Source organism: Crotalus tigris, unplaced genomic scaffold (genome assembly GCF_016545835.1).
Source record: "Crotalus tigris isolate CLP2741 ecotype Arizona unplaced genomic scaffold, ASM1654583v1 scf7180000019832.409341, whole genome shotgun sequence".
Taxonomy (NCBI): domain Eukaryota; kingdom Metazoa; phylum Chordata; class Lepidosauria; order Squamata; family Viperidae; genus Crotalus; species Crotalus tigris.
Genome location: NW_024097731.1, coordinates 12,529 through 39,555, shown reverse-complemented (window position 1 = coordinate 39,555; position 27,027 = coordinate 12,529). Strand labels below are relative to the sequence as shown.

At 35.7% G+C, this 27,027-nt stretch overlaps 1 protein-coding gene across 1 annotated transcript in view; it reads left to right on the top strand.

Annotated features, from left to right (window-relative positions):
* The window catches only part of LOC120317804 (partitioning defective 3 homolog B-like), a 146,402-nt gene extending 139,143 nt beyond the window's left edge, over positions 1-7,259 (top strand). Inside the window, exon 4 of the mRNA XM_039364686.1 lies at positions 7,000-7,259. Coding sequence (XP_039220620.1) covers positions 7,000-7,259 — 260 coding nt within the window. The remainder of the gene's footprint in view (positions 1-6,999) is intronic.
* The last annotated feature ends 19,768 nt before the right edge of the window (positions 7,260-27,027 follow it).

Below are 27,027 nucleotides of genomic sequence, written 5' to 3'. Positions count from 1 at the left end.
CAACCCTGTGAAAGGTGAAATGAATCTACTATGCATTTACATCTTAGGCATCAGTGAACTGAGATAGACTGGAATTGGATACTTAATCTTAGAAATTAACAATATTTACTACTCAGGACATTTTAAAAAAAGAACTGTGTTTTTATAATTATGAAGGTAATAGCAAGAATAATACTTGCCTATAATGCAATCAAAGATTGAATAGTATCAATTAAAGCTGGAATGCCAAAGTTGGAAATATCAAGAAGGAACCTAATATTAGCTCAGGAAATTAAAATTAATCACTAGCACTAGTGCTTAGATTTATATACTACTCCATAAGGCTTTGTAGCAGTCTCTGAACCATTTACAGTTCCTCATTTTACTGATCTCCGAAGGATAGAAGGCAGAGTCAACCTTGATTCCCCTCAGGATTGAACTTTTGGCTGTGGGCTGAATTAGCCTGAAATACTGCACTTTAATGACTGTACCACCACAGCTGGTAACTCACAGGCAAATAACTTAACAGTTTCTACCACTCCATTATTTCTGAATTAGTAACAGTCATCAAATAACTAAAATGACACCTGTATGCAAGACAGGTTACCAAGCAAGCTGGTTGTTAAGTGAGGCATTACTGATTTTATGACCTGTTTTGCAATGGTTGTTAAGCATATCACTGCTGTTGTTAAATGATTTACACAGTTGTTAAGAGATTCTGGTTTCCCTCATTGACTTTACTTGTTGGAAGCCATCTGAAAATGTCACAAATGGCAATTCTGGGACACTGTAATCCTTACAAATACATGCTGGTTGCCAAAAACCCAAATTTTGATCATGTGCCCTTGGGGATGCTGTGATAATCCTTAATGCAGGGACTGGTTGTAAGTCACTGTTTTCAGTGCTGTTATAACTTTGAAGAGTTGTTAAACGGTTGTAAGTCAAGGATTATCTGTATAGAAAGCAAATAGACAACATTATTGGTGGAAGGAAATAGAAATACTCAGTTATAACAGCCAGGGACTGAATGCAGAATAGAGCACAAATTGGTCATATGCAAATTACAAGTTAAGCTGAAATTGAAGAAGAAATTTTCTAAATAATGCTTGGAGCATAACATATCCACCATTTTCAAGGAGAATATCAGGAATCACTTTGAAATCCCAAATCTTATTGATAGAGAATCAGAGAAACTTAAGGAAATCATTAAACATGAATCTGAAAACAGACTGCCAAAGACAAAGAAACAGAAGAAAACAAAGTGGATCTCAGAACAAACAATTTAAATTGCCAAGAAGAGAGGAGAAAAGAAGCCAAAGCCAAGAAGGATTAAAAAAAAAAATCTCAGAGAGAAATTAAACAAGTTGTAACAACTTAACAAGAAAGCTGTAAAAAGACCTAACGTCTTTCAAAAGATCTCTAAAGTTAGAAGAAGGTTTGTGTTACTAATTGGGATTCTAAAGGACACTAATGGACAGATAGTGATTGATTCAAAAAAGATCAAAGAAAAATGGAAGAAGTATCCTGAAACTCTATACAATAGAGATGTTAACATCCAAGATATATTTGAAATTATTCCCTATTTACAAAGACCTGTAATAATATACAAAGACCTCTAAGATGGCTTTAGATTAGCATTCTGTCATTATCAATTTGGGAAACCACAATGATAGAATATTTATAGAAATATGGCAAGCAAAAGAAGACTTGGTACAGTTTTTAACCAACAAATTTGGAGAATGACACAGTGGCCAACAAATTGCAGTTAACGGGTGTGCAAAATTTCTTACAATATCCTTAATTCCTATGTTAGCAAGATAATGCTTAGGATAATCCAATGCATATTAGAGCCCTACATGGGAAGAAGGAAACCAAATATTAAGAAAAAGGCAAGAAACATTATTTTTGTTGAAGGGTGGATACCTAAGAAAGTCAAAGAATACTAGAGTCAATATGTATTCCATTGATTATAGAAAGGCAACAGTGGTATTGATCATGTAAACTTATGGAATGTGCTTAGAAAAATGACAATTTCAGAGCCTCTTATTGTCCTAGTGCAAAAGCAATATACAAGTCAGGTAGCCACAGGATGGACAGGACCTGATGAAAGAGATTAGTTCTAGTTGGCGAAGAATTGAGACAAGGCAAAAAATGACTCAAATTATTTATTTCACAATAATCAAAGACTTAGCTCTCTGGAAAAGTCTATAATGCAATAAAAGATGGAAAGAAAGTGACCAGAACCAAAGTGGATAGGCTCAGTTACAGTAGTGACCAGTGCACAGTTGGAAGACTTGACAAGCAAGATTATGAACAAATCCTTCTGGAGAAAATCTAACTCTGTGGTTCCTTAGAGTCAACATTGACTTGATGGTGCATAATCAGCCGAAATGCTACTTCATCTAGCAGCAGCCTCCATGGCTGTGGGCTGGGTCAGATAAGTAAAAAAATTAAAGATAGCTATGATAACTATCCAGTCAATATCTTGCCATGCTAATTAGATTTTTTATTCAGAGTTATCAAATTCTAAGGGAAGAGATTCTAGCTGCTTGAATTACAATTCTTTAGAATTCTTTATTGGCCAAGTGTGGTTTGACACACAAGAAATTTGTCTCTGGTGCATAAGCTCTCAATGCACATACAAGTAATAGTGACAAATCATGATCATAAAAAACAAAAAATACATTAATCATAAATCATAAAATAGAACACTTCATCATAAATCATAAGATGTAAAACTTAGTGATAGTCATAGGCTACTAGCTAAGCAAACAACATAAATCATACTAGGATACTAAAAACAATATAAATTGTAAAATACAAGCAACAAAGTTATAGTCCTAAGAAGATAAGAATACATAATAGGAAAGATGAGAATAATAGTAATACAGCTTTACTAAGTAGTTTGACAATGTTGTAGGAATTAGTTGTTAAGCAGAATGACGGCATGGGAGGAAAAACCGTCCTTGTGTCTAGTTGTTTTGGCATGCAATGCTCTATAGCATCATCTTGAAGGAAGAAGTTGAAATAGTTTATGTCCAGGATGTGAGGGGTCCATAGATATTTTCATAGCCCTCTTTCTGGCTCGTGCAGTATACAGGTCCTCAGTGGAAGGCAGGCTGGTAGCAATTGTTTTTTTCTGCAGTTCTAACTACCAGCTGAAGTCTGTGTCTGTCTTGTTTGGTTGCAGTGCCAAATCAGACAGTTATAAAGGTGCAAATGACAGACTCAATAATTGCTTTGTAGAACTGTATCAGCAGCTCCTTGGGCAGTCTGAGCTTTCTGAGTTGGCACAGGAAGAACATTGTTGGCTTTTTTGATGACATTTTTGATATTAGGTGTCCACTTGAAATCTTGAGATATTATAGAACCTAGAAACTTGAAGATCTCTACTGTTGATACTGTGTTGTCTGGTATTGTAAGAGGTTGTAGAATAGTAGGGTTTCGCCTAAAGCCTACTGTCATTTCTACAGTTTTGAGTGCGTTCAGTTCAAGATTGTTCTGGCTGCACCACAAGGCTAGTTGTTCAATCTCTCGTCTGTATGCAGATTCGTCATTGTCTCGAATGAGGCCAATCACTATTATATCATTTGCAAACTTCAGTACTTAAACAGAGGGATCTTTTGAGATGCAGTCATTGATATATAGAGAGAAGACAAGTGGAGAGAGCACACAGCCCTGGGGGCCCGCTGTGCTAATTGTCCAGGTATCGGATGTGATTTAGCCTGGCTTCACTTGCTGCTTCCTGTCTGTTAGAAAACTTATGATCCACTTACAGGTATGGTCAGGCATGGCTAGCTGATTTTGTTTAGTGAAAAGAATATCTGGAATGATGGTAAAAGAATTCCGAGCTGAAATCAACGAAAAGGACTCTTGCATAGGTCTTTGGAGATTCAAATATTGAAGCTCAATAGCTTAAATATGTATGCAGCAGTACTTAATTTCACTCAGGGATGTTTTTTTAAAATAAAGACGCAATATAAAGTGTATCCTTATTTTAAAAACTAAAATAAAATGGAAATGCTCAGAAAATAACTATTTGCTCTTACCAAGATATAGTCTGTCACAAACTTGAGCTGACTCTCGTTTAGAAGACCATCAAAACTAAAATAGTATTTTAAAAATAGACTGTCTACTCATATACAATGTTATGATATTTTCAAGTCTAAATATATGTTTAACATTCAGGAAGTTGTATCTCCTGATGTACAGATTGTTGAGGAACTGATTTTGAAGGAATGAAAAAATGAACAATCTTTATTTCCATAATTTTCATAGAGAAAAGTTTGAGAGACTATGCTAGTTGGCTAAGGGTCCAGAGGTTATATTTAAATCAGTTGAATAAAGAAGCAGGGGTGTCAAACTCAATTTCATTGAGGGCCACATCAGCATTGCGGTTGCCTTCGGGGAGGCTGGGTGGGTGTGGCCTACTGGGTGGGCATAAATGGAGTGGGTGTGGCCTTCTGGGTGGGCGTGGCCAGCTCTATATCATTCGCTTCAAGGGTGCCTGTGGGGACCTGGGCAGGAGTGGGACAGATTTGAGGGTCTCTGGCAGAAGGGGGTGGGACCAGGGCAAGTGCCAAGGCATGGCTCACTGGAGGAGCCTCACTGTTCCTCTCAGGCCATGCGGGGGGGGGGGTGCTTTCCTTCTTTCCTTCCTTCCTAAGTACAGAGTGGTGGGAAAATATTTGAGATGAGGGTTGGAGAAAAACAGGCAAGAAATGCAACTGAGGAGGTGTCACCCTTCATGAGGAATGAAGAAATGCACCATGCACCCAGGGGCTGGTTCCTTGCTGTTTCCAGACGGCCATGTGGAGCTAAGACTGAATGCGTTTCAGCATAGATGGCCACCACAGAATTATATATTGTCTCCCGGCAGGCCAGGGCCAAGGCAGCAGGGGCTGTTCCCTCACTGTTTCCAGGATGGTTTCGTGGGCCACATGAAACCACTTCGTGGGCTGTATCTGGCCCCTGGGCCTTGTGTTTGACATGTCTGAGCTATAGGAACCAAGAATAGATAAGATTATGAAAATGTATCATATAAAATATTATTAGAGAAAAGTTCATGTATATAGAAAGGACAATTTTATCAGTACAGTATAGCGAGAGATCAACATTAGGAAATTTTAATAATGGAATTCATAAGACAAATCATTTATTTTAAATGCATATGTATATGCAGGGCTTTTTTTGTCATAGAACGCCCAAAATGGAGTCCGGCACCTTTTTTGGATGGAACCTTGTAGGGTAGGCAAGGCGGGTTGCATGACGTGTGAGTTCCAGCACCTTTTTTTTTTTTTTTACAAAAAAAGCACTGTGTATACATATGTATTCCAGTATTCTATATTCTCTCCCAAATTTTTTTTAAAAAGTATCTCTCTCACATGGACTTGTTTTATCTAATCACTTCAGTCAAAGTTGGCAGGGTGCAGTTCCATCGATTAAACAATGCCATTTACTTGGTCCCTGGAATTGCGCCTTTGCTGTAGCAAAGTTGACTCAAGTTCTCCCCCCCAAAAAAAAACAGTTCCCACCTGACTGATATTTTGAAGACTACTAAACACCTGGCTCTTCAGCCTGCCTTTTGGCAAGGGTAATTGATGCCCCTTTCTTCCTTTGTGTTCATTTCTGACTTTGTTTTCTTTGCAATTATTGTTCTTTTCTCTTGTGCTGATTTTTTTTGTTCTTAAATGTTAACAGTTGTAAACTGCCCAGAATCCCTGTGACATATACATTTTATGAATAATTATTTATGATTATTTCAGACTGTCTGGATTCATGATTCTAAATATGGAGAGAGAGTGAATATTTCCCCTCTGGTACAATATTAAAATACAGGATCAGCCATTAAAAATAAATGTAAGGATATTTAGAACTGATAAAATAGAACATTTCTTAATAACAAAACTCTTGATTTTTAACATCAGATATGATGATTGCCACCTATTCCTTTTAAAAGGAAATTGGACCAAATCATAGAGAATCTGATTATCAAAGGCTGTTAATCTTGATGACTGATCCAGTAAAGTAATATGCTTTCTTAAATCCTTTTTACAACTGGGTATGCTATGCATTCTGGATTTTATTGACATACAACATGTTTCTCTTTCTCTCTCTGACATATTTGGAGATCTCACTCACAATAATTTTAGTTTTTCTTTCCACACTAAAAAAAAAAAAGCAAGAGTTGATTGCTTTGTAAGGTATCCCTAAGTACTTGTAGAAATATCATCCTGTCCCGCTCACCAAGTACACTCCATGGGTGTTAAAAATCTTTATTGAGGTTTTCCAAGCCCCGAATAATTTTCCCCAGAAATTTCCTACATCAACACCACTGCAAGCCCCAAGGAATTCAATAGTCTAATCCAAAAAAAACCCAGCGCAAATCCACAGGGCAAAGACAATCTGCAAGGCATGTCCAGAGTTCAAGAGGCATGATCCAAAGTCCGAGATATAGAATCCAGGTCCAGGTCAAGTAAAAAATCATAGCGGCTGAAGAACACACAGCAGGGAAATGGATAAGCTGTTCCCAACATCGTTTCCCTCCATGTACTAAGCTAAATAGCCACTACACGGTGCAGCCTATCAAGAGAGGTGAGGCTACTACCTTGCAAGTAGCTTGGCTGACTTTAGTTGCATTTTCCTCTTCAGCCCTATGTGCTTGTCAGATCAGGTCCTCTCTGATGGCCAGCTGCAGCTGCCCTTCCTCTGCTCAAAATTTTGGGGCTTCCCAGCTATAGCTGTGCCTCTTCTGTCCCTAGCTCAGCCGGATGCTCATCGATTGTCCTCCTGCAACCACTCCACTGTGCTTGGCCTCGCTGCTCGTGGCTCGGAGCCTCTGGCAATCTCCTAATGTTCCTCCACATCTTCCCCCACCATCCCTGGAACTGGCTTTTCCTAGTCTAAACTGGCATCTGGAAAAGCGGCCAAACTATAACTATAACATTATATAGTGTTATAAAAGTGAATGATTCTAAAGTAATCCTAATTAATCAAATATATTCTTTTCTCTCTTTCTAGGTACTCCACTTTTGGTTAGAAGGAGTAGTGATCCAACTGTGGGACAGCCAGCTGACTTTGTGCCAGGAGCTTCACATGCTAATCACCATATTTTGAAGCCCTCTGTGTCAGTAGGTATCTTGAGCTTTCAGATTCTGACATTGTTCTTAGCAGTATTAGCATTCTTAGAAATCCAGTTGTTAAGCAGTTTATATTCTATTAAGCTGTGTTATAACTCCTCAAAGAGTGACTTTTGGGAAAAAAAATTCACAAACATCTGAGACAATTTTCCCAATTCATTTGAGAAAACATCTCTGTCCAGTGAAAGATGAATGGAAGAAAAATATTTTTCTGAAGCTACAGTACTGTTTTGCTCACTGGATTATAACCTAACTTCTTAGTAAAAACTCAAATGCAAAATACTTGAAGAAGAATTCTAATAATGTGTTTTCTTAAATCCTTTTTACAACTGGGTATGCTACACAAAACACGCTCCTGAAATTTATGAAAATTCTAAAACTGGCTGTCTGATATGAAGGGGTACAATGTGTATCTATGGATACACTTGAAAGAAAGAGACATAAGAGAGGAATTTTGGAGGCATATGCTGAGTAGAGCATTTGATATTCCTTCTATATACGTGTGTGTTGTGCAAGTATTATTTTTCATCTCAGTGGAACACAAAAAAATTCTAGATGCTGTAAAATCATGTTCACAAAAGCAAAACAATTTCTATGTTTTACTGAAATGAGAATAATTACTCTTCAGAGCTGTTTCACAAAGTTATTAATATAGCAGCTGCATTTAGTCCCAGCTGGCACTTCTAGTTACATGTATATATAAAAGTGTATATTTGAAATATTTTATTTATTTGATATAACCACTTGCTCCTTATGTTAAGTTTAATTAAATTTCAGATGAATTAAAAATTAAATAAGAGAAATTTAATTTTCATTCCGAAAGCTATGCTTGTTACTGAAATCCAAACTATTTGTATTTGCTGGATTATAGTTAGTGGTAATTTCTGGTATATTACATGTATAGTTGCCCAAATCTTCTTCAAACAAAGTTCTAATGATTTTTCAAGAATTTAAAATCAAAGTAAACTTAAACACAGAGGAATTCGTTCAATGTCATGGTGAACAGATGATCATGAAAATCTCAAGTCACTCTCAAGTAGAATTTGATTCATGCTTACGTGAACATTTCAGTGTTGTTTTCTTAGCAATAAAATAGCATATGTTTTTCCAAGATTTTTTTCAGCTTCCTAGTTTAGTCTATAACACTGTTATTTTCTTGTGGTATCATATTCAAGTACCAATTAGATTTGATCCTAGTTGACTTTTTTAGATTATCCTAAGTTTATTAGGTGTTGCTGTTTGAGGTGCATTTTCAATAGTACTAAACTTTTTAAAATGTGTCTAATGATGACTTCCGGTGGTTCCAGCGATGACGAATGGCGGCGTTTTACAAGCCGCCCGTTCCTGGTGCGTGTAAAAGCCGCGGGACTTTGACAATCAGCTGTCCCGCGGCTTGAATCTCCTCCCTGGGAAAAAGGGAGGAGGAGAGCTCTCAGGTAGAGGTAAGAGCTCCCCTGGATCCCTGTTATTTTGGGGATCGGAGGGTAGAGCTCCCTCGGAGCCTGAGCAACTCCGCGTTCCAGGGAGACTTCATTCCGAAGCTTTTGGGATGAAGCAAGTTGCCGCTTCCACATCTGCTTTTTTTTCCAGCTGCTTGTGAGTATTTGAAAGCAGACGGAGCAGACCAGGAGAGACTGTGCTCAAGTTTGATGGTGCCTTTAACTTCAGCAAGTTTCCTCTTCCTTTTCTTTTGTTCACTTGCCCTTTAGAAGAAAGGGAAAGTGAAAAGTAAAATGGCGATCGTCTTTCTTGCCTGATTTGCATTACAGAGTAAAACCTGGATACAGATTAACTCTTTAAATACAGAAAATCTTTCTTCTTGGAACTTAAGAAAATGGCTTCAAGATGTCTGCCTCCCGTCCCTAAGGTTCCTATTTCTTCTCCAATGCCTCAGCCTGCATCTCAGAAACCAAAATCACCTCCACCTTCTCCTCCTCCTCCTGCAATTTCTCTTAATGATTTACAAGATGCTTTAAAACAGCATGCCTTGGATATTAAGGAGGAGGTAAAAGATCTTATAATTGCAGAGAGGGCTAATACAGAAGAATTATTGGAGAAAAAGAATAAACAAGTAAGAGACTATATCCTTCAGGGCTTAGCCCTGCACATAGAAAGGATGATGACCATGGAAAAGATGATTGATGCAGGAGGTAGAACAAGATAGAAATTACACAGGATGAACAAATCATTTCACAATATAGGGAGATGGAACACGCATTGCGTATCAGAGGCCTGAGGGAGAACCCTCAGGAAGACTTAAAGATGCTTATTGTGAAAGATATTGCTCCTAATATGTGGCTGGCGGCCTGAAATAATTGAGAATGAGATAGAAAAATTTTTTAGAGTTAATTCACGGGTTGCTAGACAGAGAAATCTACCAAGAGATGTGGTTATTTATTTTTCTAGAAGATCTATCCGTAATGAAATTATACAGGCCTTTTACAAACAAAAGTTTCAAATTGCTGATCAAGACGTGATAATTTTAAAAGAGATACCTCCAAAAATTTTAAGAGCCAGAAAAGATTTCACTTTCTTGTCTGATGAGTTAAAACATCCTCAAATTCAGTTCAGATGGGAGATTCCAAGAGGAATAATAGTAAATTATGAAGGGATACGTCACAGATTAACTACTGTTTCCAAAGCAAGAGATTTTTATCAGTCTATCTTAAAAGCAAGATTGTCACCACCTCCACAAATAAGGATGACGGAAGAGTCTCTTATGGCAGGAGCCTCATCAATGATGGTTATGGAACAAGCTGCACCGAATTCTGACATAAAAGAGCAAAGGATGACACGAGCTGCCCATAAACGTAAAGAAAAAGAGCAGTTGCAGAAGAGTGGTGAAAGTTTGGTTGTTACAGAGCCTGTGGGAGGGGCAAGACCAAAAAGATCTTCGACAGCAGATCTGCAGGCCATGCTCCAGAGGCTCCAGGCCGGTGGAGATGGTCAGGTTCCTGACCTGGAATGTTAATGGCTTAAACGTGCCCCAGAAATGAAGAAAGATTTTCCATTATTTGAAACAACATAATAATGATTTGATATGTTTGCAGGAGACTCATATAACTTTAAAGGATTGTAAATTCTTGATGAATTCCCGTCTGGGCACACATTTTACTGCTCCAGCCCCTGGGAAAAAAGGGGGAGTGGTAATTTATGTGAAGAAAACTTTTTCAGCTAAACTAATTGAGGCTGATTCTGAAGGAAGATATCTTTTTGTGGAATTATTATTACAAGGCCGAAAGGTTCTTATTGTTGGACTATATGCTCCCAATCAACAACAGAAACAATTTTATAAGTTGCTGCATGGCAAGATATCTCAGTTGGATTATAAATCGGTAATTTTGATGGGTGACTGGAATGGGGTTTTAGACCCAACTATAGACAAAAGAAGTTCCTCTAAAACTTTTATTCAAACTAAACTACCTATGACTTTCTTTGATTTGAAGGAAGAACTGGAGCTTATTGATATTTGGCGAGAAAGGAATACAAGTGATAGAGACTTTACCTTTTATTCTGATAGACACCAGTCATTTTCAAGGATTGATTTTTTTTTTGATTACTAGTGACTTCCTCCCTAGAGTGAGGAAGGTGAAAATTTTTCCTAGAACATTGTCAGATCATAGTCCCGTGTGGATGGAGTTATATTCGGAAGACGGGAATAGAAGATCCTGGAGATTGAATGAGAACTTATTTAATCGGGAGGAGTTCGTACAAAAGTGTAAAGAACATTTAAAGGACTTTTTTACTATAAATATGAATAAGGGAACATCGATGTCTGTGGTGTGGGACGCTAGTAAAGCATATATGAGGGGAATTTTGATTCAATTGAATAAAGTTTTTAGGGAAAAAGGGTCACAAAGACGTAGAGAAATAGAAGAAGAGATCAAATCAAAAGAACAAGAGTTGGTTCTTAACCCTACTGATAATAATTTAAAGGTATCTATAAAGATGCTTAAGGAACAATTTAACATATTGATGGCAGATCAGGTGGCTACCAATCTGTCATACATGAGACATAATACTTTTTGCAATGCGAATAAGCCTGGGAGGTGGTTGGCTTATCAGTTACGAAAGAAATAGAAAGCTAGAATTATAGAGAAAGTAAAATATAAAGGTACTGAGGTTTTTCAGCAAGATTTGATTAGAAAAAGCTTTTTGGACTTTTACACAAAATTATATTCAAGTGATAATATAAGGGGTTTGGATATAGATAAATATTTACAATCAGTACATTTTCCTAGACTTTCAGAGGAACAACAAAATGGGATGAATAGTTCAATTACTGTGGAGGAAATTGGTTTAGCTATTAAGCAGTTAAAGTTGGAAAGTCTTCTGGAACAGATGGACTGACTTCTAGGTATTATAAGATCTTATCTGAAGAAATGATAGAGCCATTAAAGGAACTCTTTAATAGTATTTTGTTGGGTATGCAAGTTCCTCCTTCTTGGAAAAGAGCCTTTATATCACTGATTCCGAAGGAAGATCAGGATCTTGCAGAGCCTAAGAATTATAGGCCAATTTCATTATTGAATGTTGATTATAAGATCTTTACAAAAATTTTGGCAAATAGATTAATGCAGGTTATGAAAGACTTGATTCATAGAGATCAAGCAGGATTTATAACAGGGAGATATATGAAACATAATGTTAGACAAATTATTAACTTAATTGAGTACTTGGATAAGAATAATCAGATTCCTGTGGCTTTTATCTTTTTGGACGCTGAAAAAGCTTTTGATCAATTGGACTGGCAATTTTTATTTTCTTTGGTAGAGAAAATGAATTTTGGGGATAATTTTTTACATGCACTTAAAGCTATATATCAGCAGCAATCTGCACAAATTGTTGTAAATGGGGGATTGACTGAGAATTTTAATATTCAAAAAGGGACAAGACAAGGATGTCCATTATCCCCATTGTTATTTGTTTTAACATTGGAAATTTTATTGATTCAGATTCGGGAATCGAAGTTAATTAAGAGTGTAAAGATAAGGAAGAATGAGTATAAATTGCGGGCATTTGCGGATGACTTGGTTTTAATTTTGGAACAGCCGAATCAGGCGATTGATGGTTTATTAGAACTTGTAACACAGTATGGGAATGTTTCTGGTTTTAAAGTTAATAATTATAAGACTAAGATATTATCTAAGAATATGTCAGTTAAAGAAAGGGAAAGTTTGATTAAAGCCACAGGTTTTCAGATGATAAAAAAGGTTAAATACTTGGGAGTATATCTAACTGCTTCAAATGGAAAATTGTATAAGAACAATTATGAACCACTATGGGCAAAAGTCCAAAAGGATTTAAGAGATTGGAAAAAATTGCAATTGTCATTGTTGGGGAGAATTTCAGCTGTAAAAATGAATGTTCTACCAAAGTTTCTTTTTTTGTTTCAGATGATACCTATTCTTAAAAAAGAGGCAAATTTGGAGGAATGGCAAAAGGGTATCAATAATTTTATATGGGCCGGGAAGAAACCAAGGGTTAAATTTAAGATATTACAGGATGCTCGAGAAAGAGGGGGACTTAAGGCACCTAATTTGAAATTATATTATGATGCAGCCGCCCTAACTTGGTTAAGTGATTGGCTTAATTTAACAAATATGGATATTCTTTTTTTGGAAGGTTGGGATTTAATATATGGTTGGCATGCATATTTAATTTTTAATAAGAAAGTTGATCGGACTTTTAAATCACATATTTTGAGGAATGCCTTACTTCGTGTTTGGAAGAAGTATTATTATAGATTAAATTATAAAATACCTATCTGGGGGATTCCCAGACATGCAATTGAGGGAACCTCTAAGGGGACAAATTTTGATAAAATTTCATACAAAGAATTGTTAATTTGTTCTGATTCGAATTGGCATTTGAAATCCCTAGATGTATTAAGGCAGCAAAATATTCTACAGTCATGGTTTCAATATTTACAAATAATGGATAGATGGACTGTAGACAAGAAAGAGGGAATAACACTAGAAGATAGACAATTGGTTATTCAGATTAAAAACCAAGGTCCGGCTCATATAAAAAGAATATATAATGTTTTATTAGAGTTAGATTCGGAAACAGAATTGGTTAAAGATTGTATGATTAAATGGGCTCAGAATATACAGGAGCCGATCTCATTGGATTTATGGGAGATAATTTGGATAAGAAATGTTAAATTTACACAAGCTCAAAATTTGAGAGAAAATTTTTATAAAATGTTTTATAGATGGCATTTAGATCCTAAAAAATTATCTTGTATGTATTCCAACATACAGCCCAAATGTTGGAGATGTGGCAATAATGATGCGACATACTTTCATATTTGGTGGAATTGTAAAAAAGTAAAGGCTTTTTGGATTATGATTTGGTGGAACATTCAAAAGATTTTTAGAAAAAAGATAAAGTTTATTCCTCAACTATTTTTACTTGGTATTTTTGTTGACTTAAATGAAAAAGAAACTACTTTGATGTTGAATTTATTAACTGCAGCAAGGTTACTAGTAGGTCTATATTGGAAGAAAGATTCTTTGCCTACTTTAGAAGAATGGATATTTAAAGTATCTAGTTTTGCAGAAATGGCAAAAATTTCTGCTTATTTAAAGGATCATACACAAGAAAGATATATTACTGTATGGGGAAGGTGGATAGATTATATTCAGAAAAAGTATGGAATTAAAAAGTTTTATTTATTTTATGAATGAATATCAAATATTATAGAGAATTGTTTTATAGGTTATGGAGTTAAAGGTTAATTATGATATTTTTTTCTTTCTCTCTTTTTTTTTCTTTTTTCTTAATCATTATAATTTTCTTTTTTTTTCTAACCCTGTATTCTGCTCTGGGAAGTGAAGGGAGGGGGGTGGGGGTGGGAGGGAGGGTAAGGGGGGGGGTTTCTATTCTAAAATTTTATTGTATTTTTATAAATGATTGTATGTTTTAAAAAATAAAAATTTTCAATTTAAAAAAAAAGATAAAAAATGTGTCTAATGATAGGAAAAAATAAGGAAACTACAAATCAAATAATAAAATATAAAGCAATGCAGGTACAACTTAAAAGAAACCACCCTGTACTTATACATGTATATGAACCAGTTTGAAAGCTAAGAAAATAATATATTTAATGGATCATAAAATACAGATGAATTCATGGCTTTCATTAAATTAAGATCCTTTGAAAATGGAGCCAAACAAGGTAATTCATTAGCTTGACAATTAGCAGAAAAGCCAAACCTGAATTCACTATGTATGGTATAATTAATTCTTCCAATTAAATAGTATTAAGGGTGAAAAATGAAAAAATACATAAATCTTAATGAAAAGCTTCGTAATAATTACTATAAACCAAGGAAATAAAGAACTTTTAAAAATAAGTTACCGGTCTTAAATTCTGTCAGGAGGATAATGAAAATATAAATACAAGTATAGGAATATTATCTAGAAAAAAAGCTAGTTAAAAAAAGAAAGGATTCAAAACTATAGAGTTAAAATAGAATTAATTAATGAAATTGTATAGCATAGAGAATTGTGGAATCGAAGAAAAAGCTTACAATATTAATTTTCAGGAAGTGAAATTATACAGCAAATGCTGAGCTATATAGACCAGCTTTTAATTCAGATGATAAAATCATTGCGGGACTTTTAGCAACAGGTTAAATAATTTAATTGGTAACTACACAGATATTAAGCTGGATTGATTAAACAAAAAAAATTATACTAATAGAACTCACCATATTATTAGCAATGCACATATAAACAAAGAAATCCACTCTGGAACTTTCTTGGATGATGCTGAAGCGTTTAATAGTATGAGTATTCTTGTTTGGCAGTGTTTTCTTTATAAATCACCAATTATTAAATTGATTCCACAAATCTGTTTTGCATTTTTAGCAAGGTAATTTCTAAATCGGTGATTAGATATGAATCTCATGTTTGGAAAAGGTCATTATTCTCCTCTCTATTGTGTGCTTTTGTCATTGAGTTATTTAAATACTTCAAGCTGTGTGTAAAGGTCTTAATATTTTTCCTCCCAGAATATAGGTAGTTCTTGCTTAACAACTCAGTCTCCCTCTGAGGGAGATGGGTGGTTCAAATATGTGAAAATCAAACAAACAAACAAATAAATTTGTTCAGTCACCATTTGAAACTACCTCAGGACTGAATAAATGATACTTATGCCTGATTCTTGAAGTTATACCATTGCAGTGCATTTATCAATAACACTATTGGACTAGCGAGTAGGTTGACAGCACATCTAAGATTTATATGTAGAGTGTGGGCTAACTAGTGAAGTCTTCTTCAACTGATCCTCTATATGTCTTTGTAAACCAGCCAGTGTTTTTTCTGTTATATCATCTGGATTATTACTGAGGATAGTATTTAAAACAGATACTATGTTGCCACAAAAGTAAGATCTAATAATAATAAATAAACCCTTTATTATCAAAGCATAACATGTATACAGTGAAATTGGCTGAGCCTACTCTGAAAATAAAAAATATTTTCTACTCTGAAAATAAACCCTAGCTTGATTTGGGTGGTGGGAGGACCCAATATAAGCCCTCTCCCCAAAATAAGCCCTAGTTTTGGGGCAAGGCACATGCCTAAAAATCAAGCTAGTGTGGGGGCATGGGGTGGAGCTGTCCCACGCACCCTGAATCTGTTGCAGCCAGGCCTCCCATGATTCAACAATTGCCTCGCCTTGCCAGCCTACTTCTTCTGCTGTATCTCCCAGCCTGCATTTCACCATCAGAGGCCTTTCCAGAAGGCCTCTGCCTCCGAGAACCGAGCTATGGATTCAGGCTTCATTCTTGGCTGCAGAGCCTTTTCAAAAGGCCTTTGACTGTGAAATGCAGACCAGAACTCCATTCTCAGCTGCAGAATGAAGCTGCTCCTTTGGCGGTAGAAGAAGTGGGCTGGCTGGGCAAGGCTCTCACTGCCAATGCCACGAGTTAAAGTGAAAAAGACACCCCCCCCCAAAATAGGACCTGGTGCTTCTTTTGGAGGCTAAATAAGAAAGGGGAGGGGAGGGGAGAGGAGAGGAGAAGAGAAGAGAAATCAGGTCATTTTTAGGGAAACACGTTATATACAACGAATTTCAGGTGAATGGAAGGATGGATGGAAGGAAGGAAGGAAGGAAGGAAGGAAGGAAGGAAGGAAGGAAGGAAGGAAGGAATATTTCTGACGCTCACTGACAGTTTCCCACAAGGAAACTCAATGGAGAAGCTATCAGGAAGTCAGAAGTCGCTTCCATTCCTATTGATGTTTTGCCCATCTGCTTCTCTTTTAGTTAAGAAACTATTTCTGAAATGAGGCATGGGTTGTCTAGGACAATTTAAAAATGTCTGGAAGTTCATAAGATTTGGTGATGTGGTGAAATTTCAGTTTGGATTTCTAAGTTGTTGGTATATTGTGGCATCTATAAATACTGTCCTGTATTATTAATTCTATTCCCAAGGTTTATGATATATCATTCCTTTATATTAATGGTGGCATATCTTTTCCTAAATATCTTTTTGCCAGTTGACCTTTTTAAAAAAGACATGGCTTCATAAATACATTTTTCTCTGCTGATACAATATGTATAATTAATATGCATCAGTCATATTATGGCTTTTTGCTACTAAAAAGGATATATTGTTTATTGGCTAACATATCTCATTTTGTATTCATATATATATTGTCCAGTTGACAAACTCATATATAAAAAATAATAAAAACAACCTAGAACAGGGCTTTTCAACCAGTGGTACAGGTACCATCTCTGGTACATTGGCACCTGGCAGGTGGTACATGACCATCCTAGAAAAGTGGTAGTGGGGGAGGGGAATGAGCTGAACCGGTGGCAGCACCGCACAAGCCTGAGCGAGAGATGGCTGGAGCTGCAGGTCTGTCAAGGCTCAGTGGAAGCACCAAGATCAGTGCCGCTTTCCAGCTGATTGGCGTTTCTTCAAAGCTGTCAGGGCTCAGTGGAAGCGCCAGGATCAGTGCCAGGGTCCAGGTGGAGCTCGGCGCTGATCCTGGTGCTTCTGCTGAGACCTGAAGAAGCACCAATCAGCTGGAAAACAGCACTGATCCTGGTGCTTCTGCTGAGTCCAGAAGAAGCGGCGATCAGCTGGAATGTTGCAGCATCTCCAGGGTCTTGTGATTTACATTCAGATGCTTGGCAATTGATTCATATTTATGATGGTCACAGTGTCCCAGAGTCATGTGAAGTGACCAAAACCTACTGCAACCACCCAGCAGACGGGGGGAAATAAAAACCAAACACCCCCCACCCCACCCCTGCTGCCAATCCTCAACAGAAATGCTCACAACAATGAAAACCTCGGATGGGAGGAAGAGCGCCACCGGGCGGGCAGGCAGGTGTTTTGCTTGGCTGTGGCTTGGGGGGCACTTTTTTCAGTGCCATTGTAACTTCGAACAGTCACTAAGCGAACTGTTATAAGTCGAGGACTACCTGTACTTTATCACTTTTTTCCTTTTTGGTCATCAAGTTTTTGATACCTTGCTAGGCGACTGGTGGTACTTGGATGTTGCTATATCCTAAAAGTGGTACAATGGGTGAAAAGGTTGAAAAGCCCTGACCTAGAATACGTGATAATAAATTCATGCCAACTAGTAGGGCATTCTCAGGGCAAGACTTTATCTGAAAATGTTAGTACTTGGGAAAGACTTTTTTAAAAAAGAATCTTTGATTCATAGCCTCATTCCAGCCAGTGAGCTAAGCCACCGAGATTTAGCTGCCCCTTTTCAATGATCAAAAATGCATGGGGCATTACGGATTTCAAGAGATTTGAGGAAACTGTTCATTAATGTTACATATAGTCCTCATTTAGCAACTACAATTGGGATCAGTAACTTGGTTGCTAAATAATGTAGTCACTAAGTAGAAAATCACATGACCATGACTGTGCTTATGAATTTATTTCAGCTTTCCTTTTTCCCTACTCCCCTGCCCTTTGAAATGCTCATCCAGCACTGGAATAATTAGCAGGAAGTGAATTAATATTTGTCTTTACATTCATTGGAGAGGAAAGGATTATAGAGTAAGCAGGCACATGATCAAGAACACTTATCAAAAAGAATGTCCTGGCGCCAGCTGTTTGTCTAGTGCGATTGCAGCTCTGAGCCTTGAGCTATTTAGGAGACAAACAAAAGCTGATCATAAAGTCTTGTCAGTTACAGGCAGATGCTACCAGCCGGTGAATTAAGGCCACAATGCTCAGATTGTTAATTTGCAGTTAGCGCTTTTTGGAGAATTGCAGTGCTATGGAGAAAAGCAGCTCTGAAAGAAATCACTTGTTTAAGCATCCTGGGAGGCAGTCTAGCACTTGAATCAATACTTTAGGCATGTCATAGTTCCATTTCCTCCCCAAAGAGACAGAAATATACATAGTTTTAAATGAAATAAAAATTGAAATATTTCTTTCATGAACAATTTTCAAGGAGTAATTTTAACATTTCTTAAACATTTTTAGAAGAATTTCATGCTATTATTTTATAGATCAGTGAACTATAGTAGGCAAAAAAAATGCATAAACATTTTGCTTTAGCAGAATTGTCAGTAGGGATTTATATCTCTATTGTACTTTTTAGTTGTTTATCTCCAACATATAACAAATTAATTGGAAGTTTAAATTGCACAAATTTGTCAATCAAATTGCGTAGGTGTATCAGGTAATTTAAATGAAAATAAACAATTTACACTCAATGCTTACCAAAATTATGTTGTAACATGCTCAGGCATGAAATATTTTCAATCTGTTGGTCTAAATTCAGCAAGATTAATAAGCTTCAGGTCTGGTGTTCCTTTGAGATATGAACAAAAATATTGCTTCAATTAACTTGAACATGAGTGTGGATTAATTTAACATATATTCCTAAAAATGCAGTAAGATATGTACAAAACCTATCATTTTAGGAATGGAATGTTCCAGAGTATTCCAAAATATTTTGTTCCAACAACCTTTGGAAAACCAGCTTCAGACGAGTTGGATTTCTATAGGAAGTAGAATATTCTGTTCCTGAAAACAGGTTTTGCACATCAGTTAAGTATTACAATATAAGGAGTTCCCCTTTAGCACTTTTAGAGGAATGCAAGAAGTCAATAGTGGTGGTGGATATATAGTTATATATACCCATGGACTGGCTATAGACAATCTTGACTTTTCTTTTACATAGAATAAATTAACCTGTTAATCAATGGAGATATTTTATTTATTTATCAAACTTTTAAAACAATTTGTTTACTTTGCAGTGTACAAGTGAGCAATATTAAAACATAAAAGACAGTACATAAAATTTACAATTTAAAAAGGCAAGAATATATTATAAATTAATATTAAAGTTAATTAAAAGGTAGGGGGACGGCTTCCAGGGCGCTAACTAGCCCCAAGACTGCATGCTTTTCTGTGAGCCCCAAATATAGCCCCAAGTATGAGCCCTAAGTGTAGCCATATTTTTATGCCTGCCCGCCTCACCTCTGGGGAAGGAGAATGTTCCACTGGGTGGTAGCAATGGTAGAGAAGGCTCACTTCCTGGACCTCACCAGCTGGAATTCTTTAAGTGACGGGTTCCACAACATGCCTTCCCTGCCTGGCCAGGTGGAACAGGCTGAGTTAATGGGCCTGAGACAGTTCTCAGTTGTAATCTGAACCTTACCTGGCTTTAAAGATCATAACCTACACCTTGAATTGAACCCCAGAAGCAAACTGGCATCCAGTTTTTACATGTGTTGTTCTTTGGTTGCTGAAGATTGTCCATGTGATCACATTTTGTAACTTTGATAATTTACACTCGCATTAAAAGCACTATTGAATCTAGCACAGAATGAAATAATCATCACAAAATGACTGTTGTGGGAAACATGAATAGATGAGAAGCAGTAATTTGCCAGAATGAAGCAGGAAGCTAAGCTAAGCTAAGCTCTTGAAACTCTGCTAAAATATATAGTAATGAATTAGAATATGCTCTTGTAACTCTGTCTACATTGGAATTACAGTTAAAAGAATGTCCATATTTCTTTTTATGCATTTGGACATAAAAAAATTAACTTGAAAAGTTAGTTAATCCATTGCTTGGTGTATTTTAAGTTTCTTTATAAAAAAGGAAAAGAGAAAGGGCAAATGCTAATTGTTCCTATAATGCTAATTTTAATTTTAAATTATAGGCTATTATGTTTCAGTATTTTAAACAGTATAACTTCTATCATGTTCCAGTCAAATTAATAATATTGCATTTTTTACATATGACAAATGAAATAATCAAAAGCTTGTATTTAAGATAAAGCAACACCATTCATTCAAAAATCTTACAGCTATAAGTGTATATTTATAAAAAGGAGAGGAAAGGAATTGTCTTTGAAATAGTATTTAAATTTTGTGCTATTAAATGACACGCATGAATTGAGTGGTTCTTTTTTTTTTTATTAAAAGTTTTTGAATTTTACAAAGCAAATCCCTTCCCCAAACCCCCCACCCTCCCATGCCCTCCCCCATCTCCCCAAACTTCCCATACCCCCCCTCAACCTTCCCAGAGCTGAGTACAGGCTTAATTAAAATTTTTCAAAGAAAATAAAAAATAAAAAAAACTTAAAACACATATAAATCCTAAACAAATCTAAATACATTAAATTGAACAAAATATCTTCTCTAAAAGATAATAATTGCAAACATTAAACACACATTATAATATACTCTAAACCTTTTCTAATATTGTACTTATATTATTATCCATCATTCTATAAAGAATCCCCAAAACACAAATTTAAACATTACTTTCTTTAAATATCTATACCTACAATATAAAATCTAATCTCCCTCTTTCTTTACTCTAGAACACAAAAATAAGCATATAAACATTCATTATACCATCAAAACTGGATACCCATTTAAATAATTAAACTAAATACTTATATTTAAACTTCTTATCTAAAATTTTCATTCAATCTCCATGATCTTCTCTCCTATCAAAAAAAGGACTTAAAAAACATATAAATCCTAAACAAATCTAAATACGTTTAATTAAACAAATTAACTTCTCTTAAACCAATCTTTAAACAAACTATAATATACTCTAAACCATTGTCCATCATTTTATAATATACTCTAAACCTTTTCATATCATACTTATATTATTACCCCAAAACACATATTTAAACATTACTTAAAACATTAAAATTCCCTTATACCTGTTTAAATCTTTACCAATAACAAATTCCTCCACAATAAACACATTCCTTCTCTTGTCCATAAATCTCTTAAAGGTAATTCCAAAAAGTTTGTAAATCTTACTTCTCCCACAATTCAATAGTCTTCTGAGTACTTAAACTAAGTACTTAAACTTAAACTTGTTATCTAAAATTCATTCGATCTCCATAATCTTCTCTCCAATAGCCAGTTCCATCCACTATAAACACAATCCTTATCAATCTCTCTTGTCCATAAACCTCGAAAAAAATGCTTTAAAATCTGCCCTTGAAGATAGCTCCAAAAAATTTGTAAGTCCTGGTTCTCCCACAAGCTCAGGAACCAATAGCTGTGAAGCTTCCTTAACCTCCTTCTTCTGTTGGTCTTTCTCTTTACGTTTATATGTTGCACGAGTTGTCATTTGCTCTTTCATCTCGACTTGTTGAGGCCCCTCAGACTGAAATTTCCCCTTTTTAATTAATATAGGCTCTTCACACTGCAATTCTGCCCTTAAAGGTTGCTCCAAAGAGTTTATAAATCCTGCTTCTCCCGAATTGAGTGGTTCTTGACCCAGTGACTTGTTAGTTATAGAATATGTATCTCCAGCTGTTCAATTAGGCAGTGGTTAAAAGTCTGGTATGTTAACTGTGTCTGTTTTTCAAAACAATGGAATCACTGTGATTGCCATTTTTCTTGGTACTGTTAGTCTAGTTAGCTTAGAAAGTAATCTATGCTTGCACAAATGTTTGTGGTAAAATTTAAAGATACATATTGTCTTTTATATATATCTAAAGATACCTACTGTGGAACATACATATTATCAAAAATATCTATTTTTATGTCTTTCTATGATTGAAATAAATTTCTGTGCTTAATTTAGACATTCAAAAACTTCTCCCTGTAGAGGGACCTGGGCTGGGCATTCTGATTCTATCCTTCCAATATTTGGGCTCCTTGTATCATGGAGTATTGTCATCAGTACAGTAGATTCTCAACATCATGTAGATGTTTTAAATTCCTCAAAGGCCTAATAAAATATTTCTCTCAATGTTAGCAGATAATGTAATTGCAGGTCTGACTGGTTCCAGTATTGTAACAGTATTCTTTTACATCAACACATATCCATGCAGAGATGACTCTGTGGCCATATGCTCTTCTGCTATGCTCCTTACAGGAAATCTTGGTTGACATTCATCTGGAGCATATCTGACCTAAGAGTACAATGCTTCTTTGTAACTTCTTTTGCCTGATCAAAATTCTGTTGTGTCTTCCTAAACTGCTCGATTTTGTACTTCTATTGCTTTATTCATTATACTTGTGACTAAAAAATTGGACTAATTTTGATGATCACTACTATTACAGTACTGTTCTTATACTTTTTGTTTTATGCTCACTCTTTATTATATCTATGGATTTTAGTAGTGTGTCTCTGAATATATTTGAAGCCTATTGTATGTTTTGGCTGAATGGCTATAATAAAAGTTAATCTTACTGTAAGTGCTCTTTTGGAACATTGAATATTGTGTTGTGAAGAACAGAGATGTTGAGATATGTGGAAAAATGTTCTATAAAATTTTTAGGACGTAAAGGTTTGTTTCCTTAATGACTCATTTGTGTTCTAGCAGACTCTTAATTTAGGTGTTACGTTTAAAAATGATGCCGATAATAACAAAAGCCCAGTTGCTACTGTATGCATTTAAACTGTCGGACTGTATGTATGAAATTCTTCTAATCAGTATGAGAGCTTGTCCAGAGAGTGTTTTTGATGTTTGACTAAATGATCACAGGGACATCTGGAGGGAGTTAGATTTGGAGTTGTTGCTGTGATATACTGTAAAAATCAAAACACTTGCAATTTTCATCTGCTGAATAGGATAGGCTTTTTCCAGTTCTTATTAAGAACAGCTCCCCCCCCAGCATAATACACAACCAAATAATTATACCTAATAACTTAATTTTCTTATACGTTTTATCTGGCCAACAATAATGTACATTTTGTTATTTTTAAATGGCATAGTTGTGGTAAACAAGTTTTTAGTTTAAGTGAAAAGGTGAGATTTAATGGGATGCATGTTGTGACTTTAACATTACTGATTTCATTGGCTTGGGGAACTAGGGTAAAGTCAAAGCAGGAAGAGATCGAAGTATAGTTTAATAGTTTCTGTCCTTTCCATGACCTGATTTTATTTCTGTAATCTGTACAGTTCTTGTTAGATTGTCTGTTTATTTGAGCTTTTAGCTGACAGTTTAGTAGAAAATAGAAAAGTAAAAACTATTGGTTTGGGAGCATGTTCTGAATAGCTGATCAAATCCAACCTTAATTAGGGTCAAAGAGCAATATAAGGAGGGTGGGTTACAGTCAATTAAAAAACATAAACATTGTATCGAAGACGACAAAAATAATAATTGTAAAACAGATATATTTGGGAGGCAGCTTGATATCTTGTAATGTCTCCTATAAGGAAAATTAATCTTGTGGGGGAAAATACATAATGTGTAATCTTGTGGGGGAAAATACACAATGTGTTAAGGGCAGCGCTTTTTAATCATCTTTGAATTTTAAACAACTCAAGGTTCCTTTCAACCCTATGTTTCTATATGAAAGTTGTTAGAGGATTCTCTAGTCTGTTGTAGCTGGTGAGTACCAAATTCAGACTTTTGAGAGCACATCTTAAACACTTTAGTCTAATCATTGCAATGAGAGAATGCTTGGCTAATTGTAAACTTATAGAGAACTTGTTCACTTCCCAGAAAACGAACGGATGAATCATTAAAAAACAGTAACATGCTTGAGGAGCTAAGTGTAAGTCAGAACTTGGGTATGAATGCCAAGACAAAGGTTAGAATTAAATAAATTGAAGAGCAGAGGCATTCTTTAAAATGAGCAAGGTTTTATTTTATTCCAATATTAATTTCAAAGACAATTTAAGACTTTATAATAAATAATCAGGAAATAGATAGAATTTAAACACCCAATTATGTATTAACTGTGATTAAATACATATCCCAGAGTGCAAAAAAGAAATTCAACAGGTTGTGTAGTAGCTGACTGCATCAGTTATGTTGATGTTTTCAGGGTGTCTAAGCTTGTTTTCTTTCAGTCTCTTTCTGCTGTTTCAGCTTGCTTAAGGTCACAACTCTGGATTTAGTTAGGATCACTGAGGTTGGTGATGTCGCCTGAAAAATTGGAGGAAGGATGCTAGGAAATAGTGTGCAAATGAACCACATTGGGGAGATTCTGTATTGAATAAATCAACATTGAGCTGCTTTTTCTCTTTTTCCTTTTTGAAATGCTTTATGCATTTTGGAGGGTGCTTCATAAGACATTACATCTGAACTAAGGCTCAAATGCCTTCCAAAGTGAAGCAGATTGAGGCTGATATCTTTTTCTGTTTTAATTTTAAATAGTTGTCAGATGTGAAAGTGCTTTGAAGTACAGAGATAAACAAAGAGCTAAAACCAAATTAAAAGGAGAACAAATCACATTTTATGTTGGTGCTGTTGAAATAATCTGAATTGATATAGTGGTCCTTTTCAGAATAGTAAGTCTGCAAATATTACGCTATCAATCTAAATTGAGTTACTATATATGCAAGAAACAGAAACAGGTCAAAATTGGTTTATTTGTGCCAGAGTTTATATCTTTGCTTGGAACATTGGAACATAAACTAGGTTTTTTTTTACCTGATTAGTTTTTGCTTTTATTTCCCTTACTTACCGTAGATGGGTGGTGGCAAAGCATGTCTAAAGGTAGCTTTAAAGTAGAACATGTAAAAATGTCTGTATTATCTATTCTCTGAAACTGAAGCAAGTATGAATTAAAGGGCATTATAAAACAAATAGAAATGTGAGCAATTATCTTTAATTCCGCTAAGTGCTACAATTATTACCAGCCTGAGTATGCCACTGTTTTCACAATCACAACCTTAGCCTAGCAGAGGCTTAAAATACTTCTTGTCAGCTAAAGCCACAATGAAGCTTTACTAGAAGAAATGGCACACTTGTCTGTCATAGTAGTGACATTTTCAAGAACTTGTCTGTAAAGATTGTAACATCTGTTATAATATAAACAGGAATGCTCATTTTCTGAGCAATCCAAACTCTTAACTGATAATATCAGCATAGGAATTTGAATAATTTGAAAATACCTGCTTTCTATAGAGTTTTGGGAAACTTTACAGTTTACATAGGCTTATTAATGAATATCTTTTTTAATGGTGTGCTTGGATCAGATTAGATGTACTTTTCTATTCATATCTGTTCAGTTATGGTGGTAGACCACCATGCAATTAAAACCAAAGACCATATTAATAATTTGCAATCTGATTCTCATTGCATTTACAAATATTAATGTCAAATGTGATGCTCTTTGTTTAAGAAAATGTATAAACAACCTCCTCCTCCTCCATTTTTCTTTAAAAGAAGGTTTCTTAATTTTATTAGTAATTTCAAATCAATTTATGCATGTTGGGCATAAAATTATGAAAGACTATTTACATAGATTTTAAGAATGCTTGACTTCCAACAACTTTGGATGTTTTGCATAATTAAAAAAGCCCGAACAATAAAAGAACAAATGACGCGTGTCCAAAAAGAAAAAAAATCTTATAAAATACCACAAAATCTCTCAGGGACTCACCATCCTCTATCTCAAGGCCTGGGAAAGTGGCCAGGTTTTCAATATCATCAGGATAGGAACCATGTAGATCTCTAATGCTTCCAGTGCATTAATGCCTTTTCTTTTCAAATGCTGTTTCAATCTCTCCAATCCCAGAAAGACATAAATATGTGGCAAAGAGATACTTTTAAATCCCCCTTTTGTAGCAGAACAGAAAGTAAAATATTGAACTTAATAGGGATGTATGGAATATTACAAGCCATTCTATGGATGGAAATATAGGTTTTGAATAGTCTGTGCCCAAATCAAAATATGCAAGTTTTACAAATTTTGTTCAAATAGAAAAAGAAACACAACTGTTTTTCAGATATGGTCTGGGAGGTGTTTGCTATGGATAGAAAAGGTTCAAAAGGAAGGAAAGAGGGAAAAATCTCTGGGACAAGATGCTTGCTTGGCAATAGCAGGTGCAGATATTATGACTGAGGGGAGTCAGGGAAGAGAGAAAATGGAAGTTGCTGAAAAGATCAGAATGGTAAGGCCAGTGAGATCTGCCCCACTGAGACATCATAGGCAGTAATTAAGAGGAAGCCAAGGAGGGACAGGAATGCACTGAAATAACAAAAAAGCAGATGGATTGGTTAGATATGATAAAAAGTAGATAAAAAGTGCCACACTGGGAGCTGGTTCCCTTCTGCAGAGACTACTGCAATAAGGAACAAGTGCAGAGGCCCTCAGAAGCAGCTGAGGAGAGACAGGGAGGGCACTGGGAGCAGGTAGGCCAAGGGGATGTGCTGCACTAGGGCATTCATGGTGGCAACTGAGCAGAGGTAGCAAAGTTTTATTTGGGCCAAACTGTGTCTGGTTCGAAATAGTTCAGCAGAACTTCCAGAATGTGAGGGTTTCTACATGAAAATAAAATGTACCGTATTTTCTGTTTTGTGCATACTTAGAACCCAGCTAGTACAACTCCTGAGGGGAAAAAAAACATCTGTTTAGGAATATTTAGCACTCAGAAGTGGTGTACTTTAATCTGATCAATAGGCTATAGATATGTATCAGTTTGTGAAAAATAATGCACAGCACTGCGAACAAAAATCATTTGGAACTCGATCAT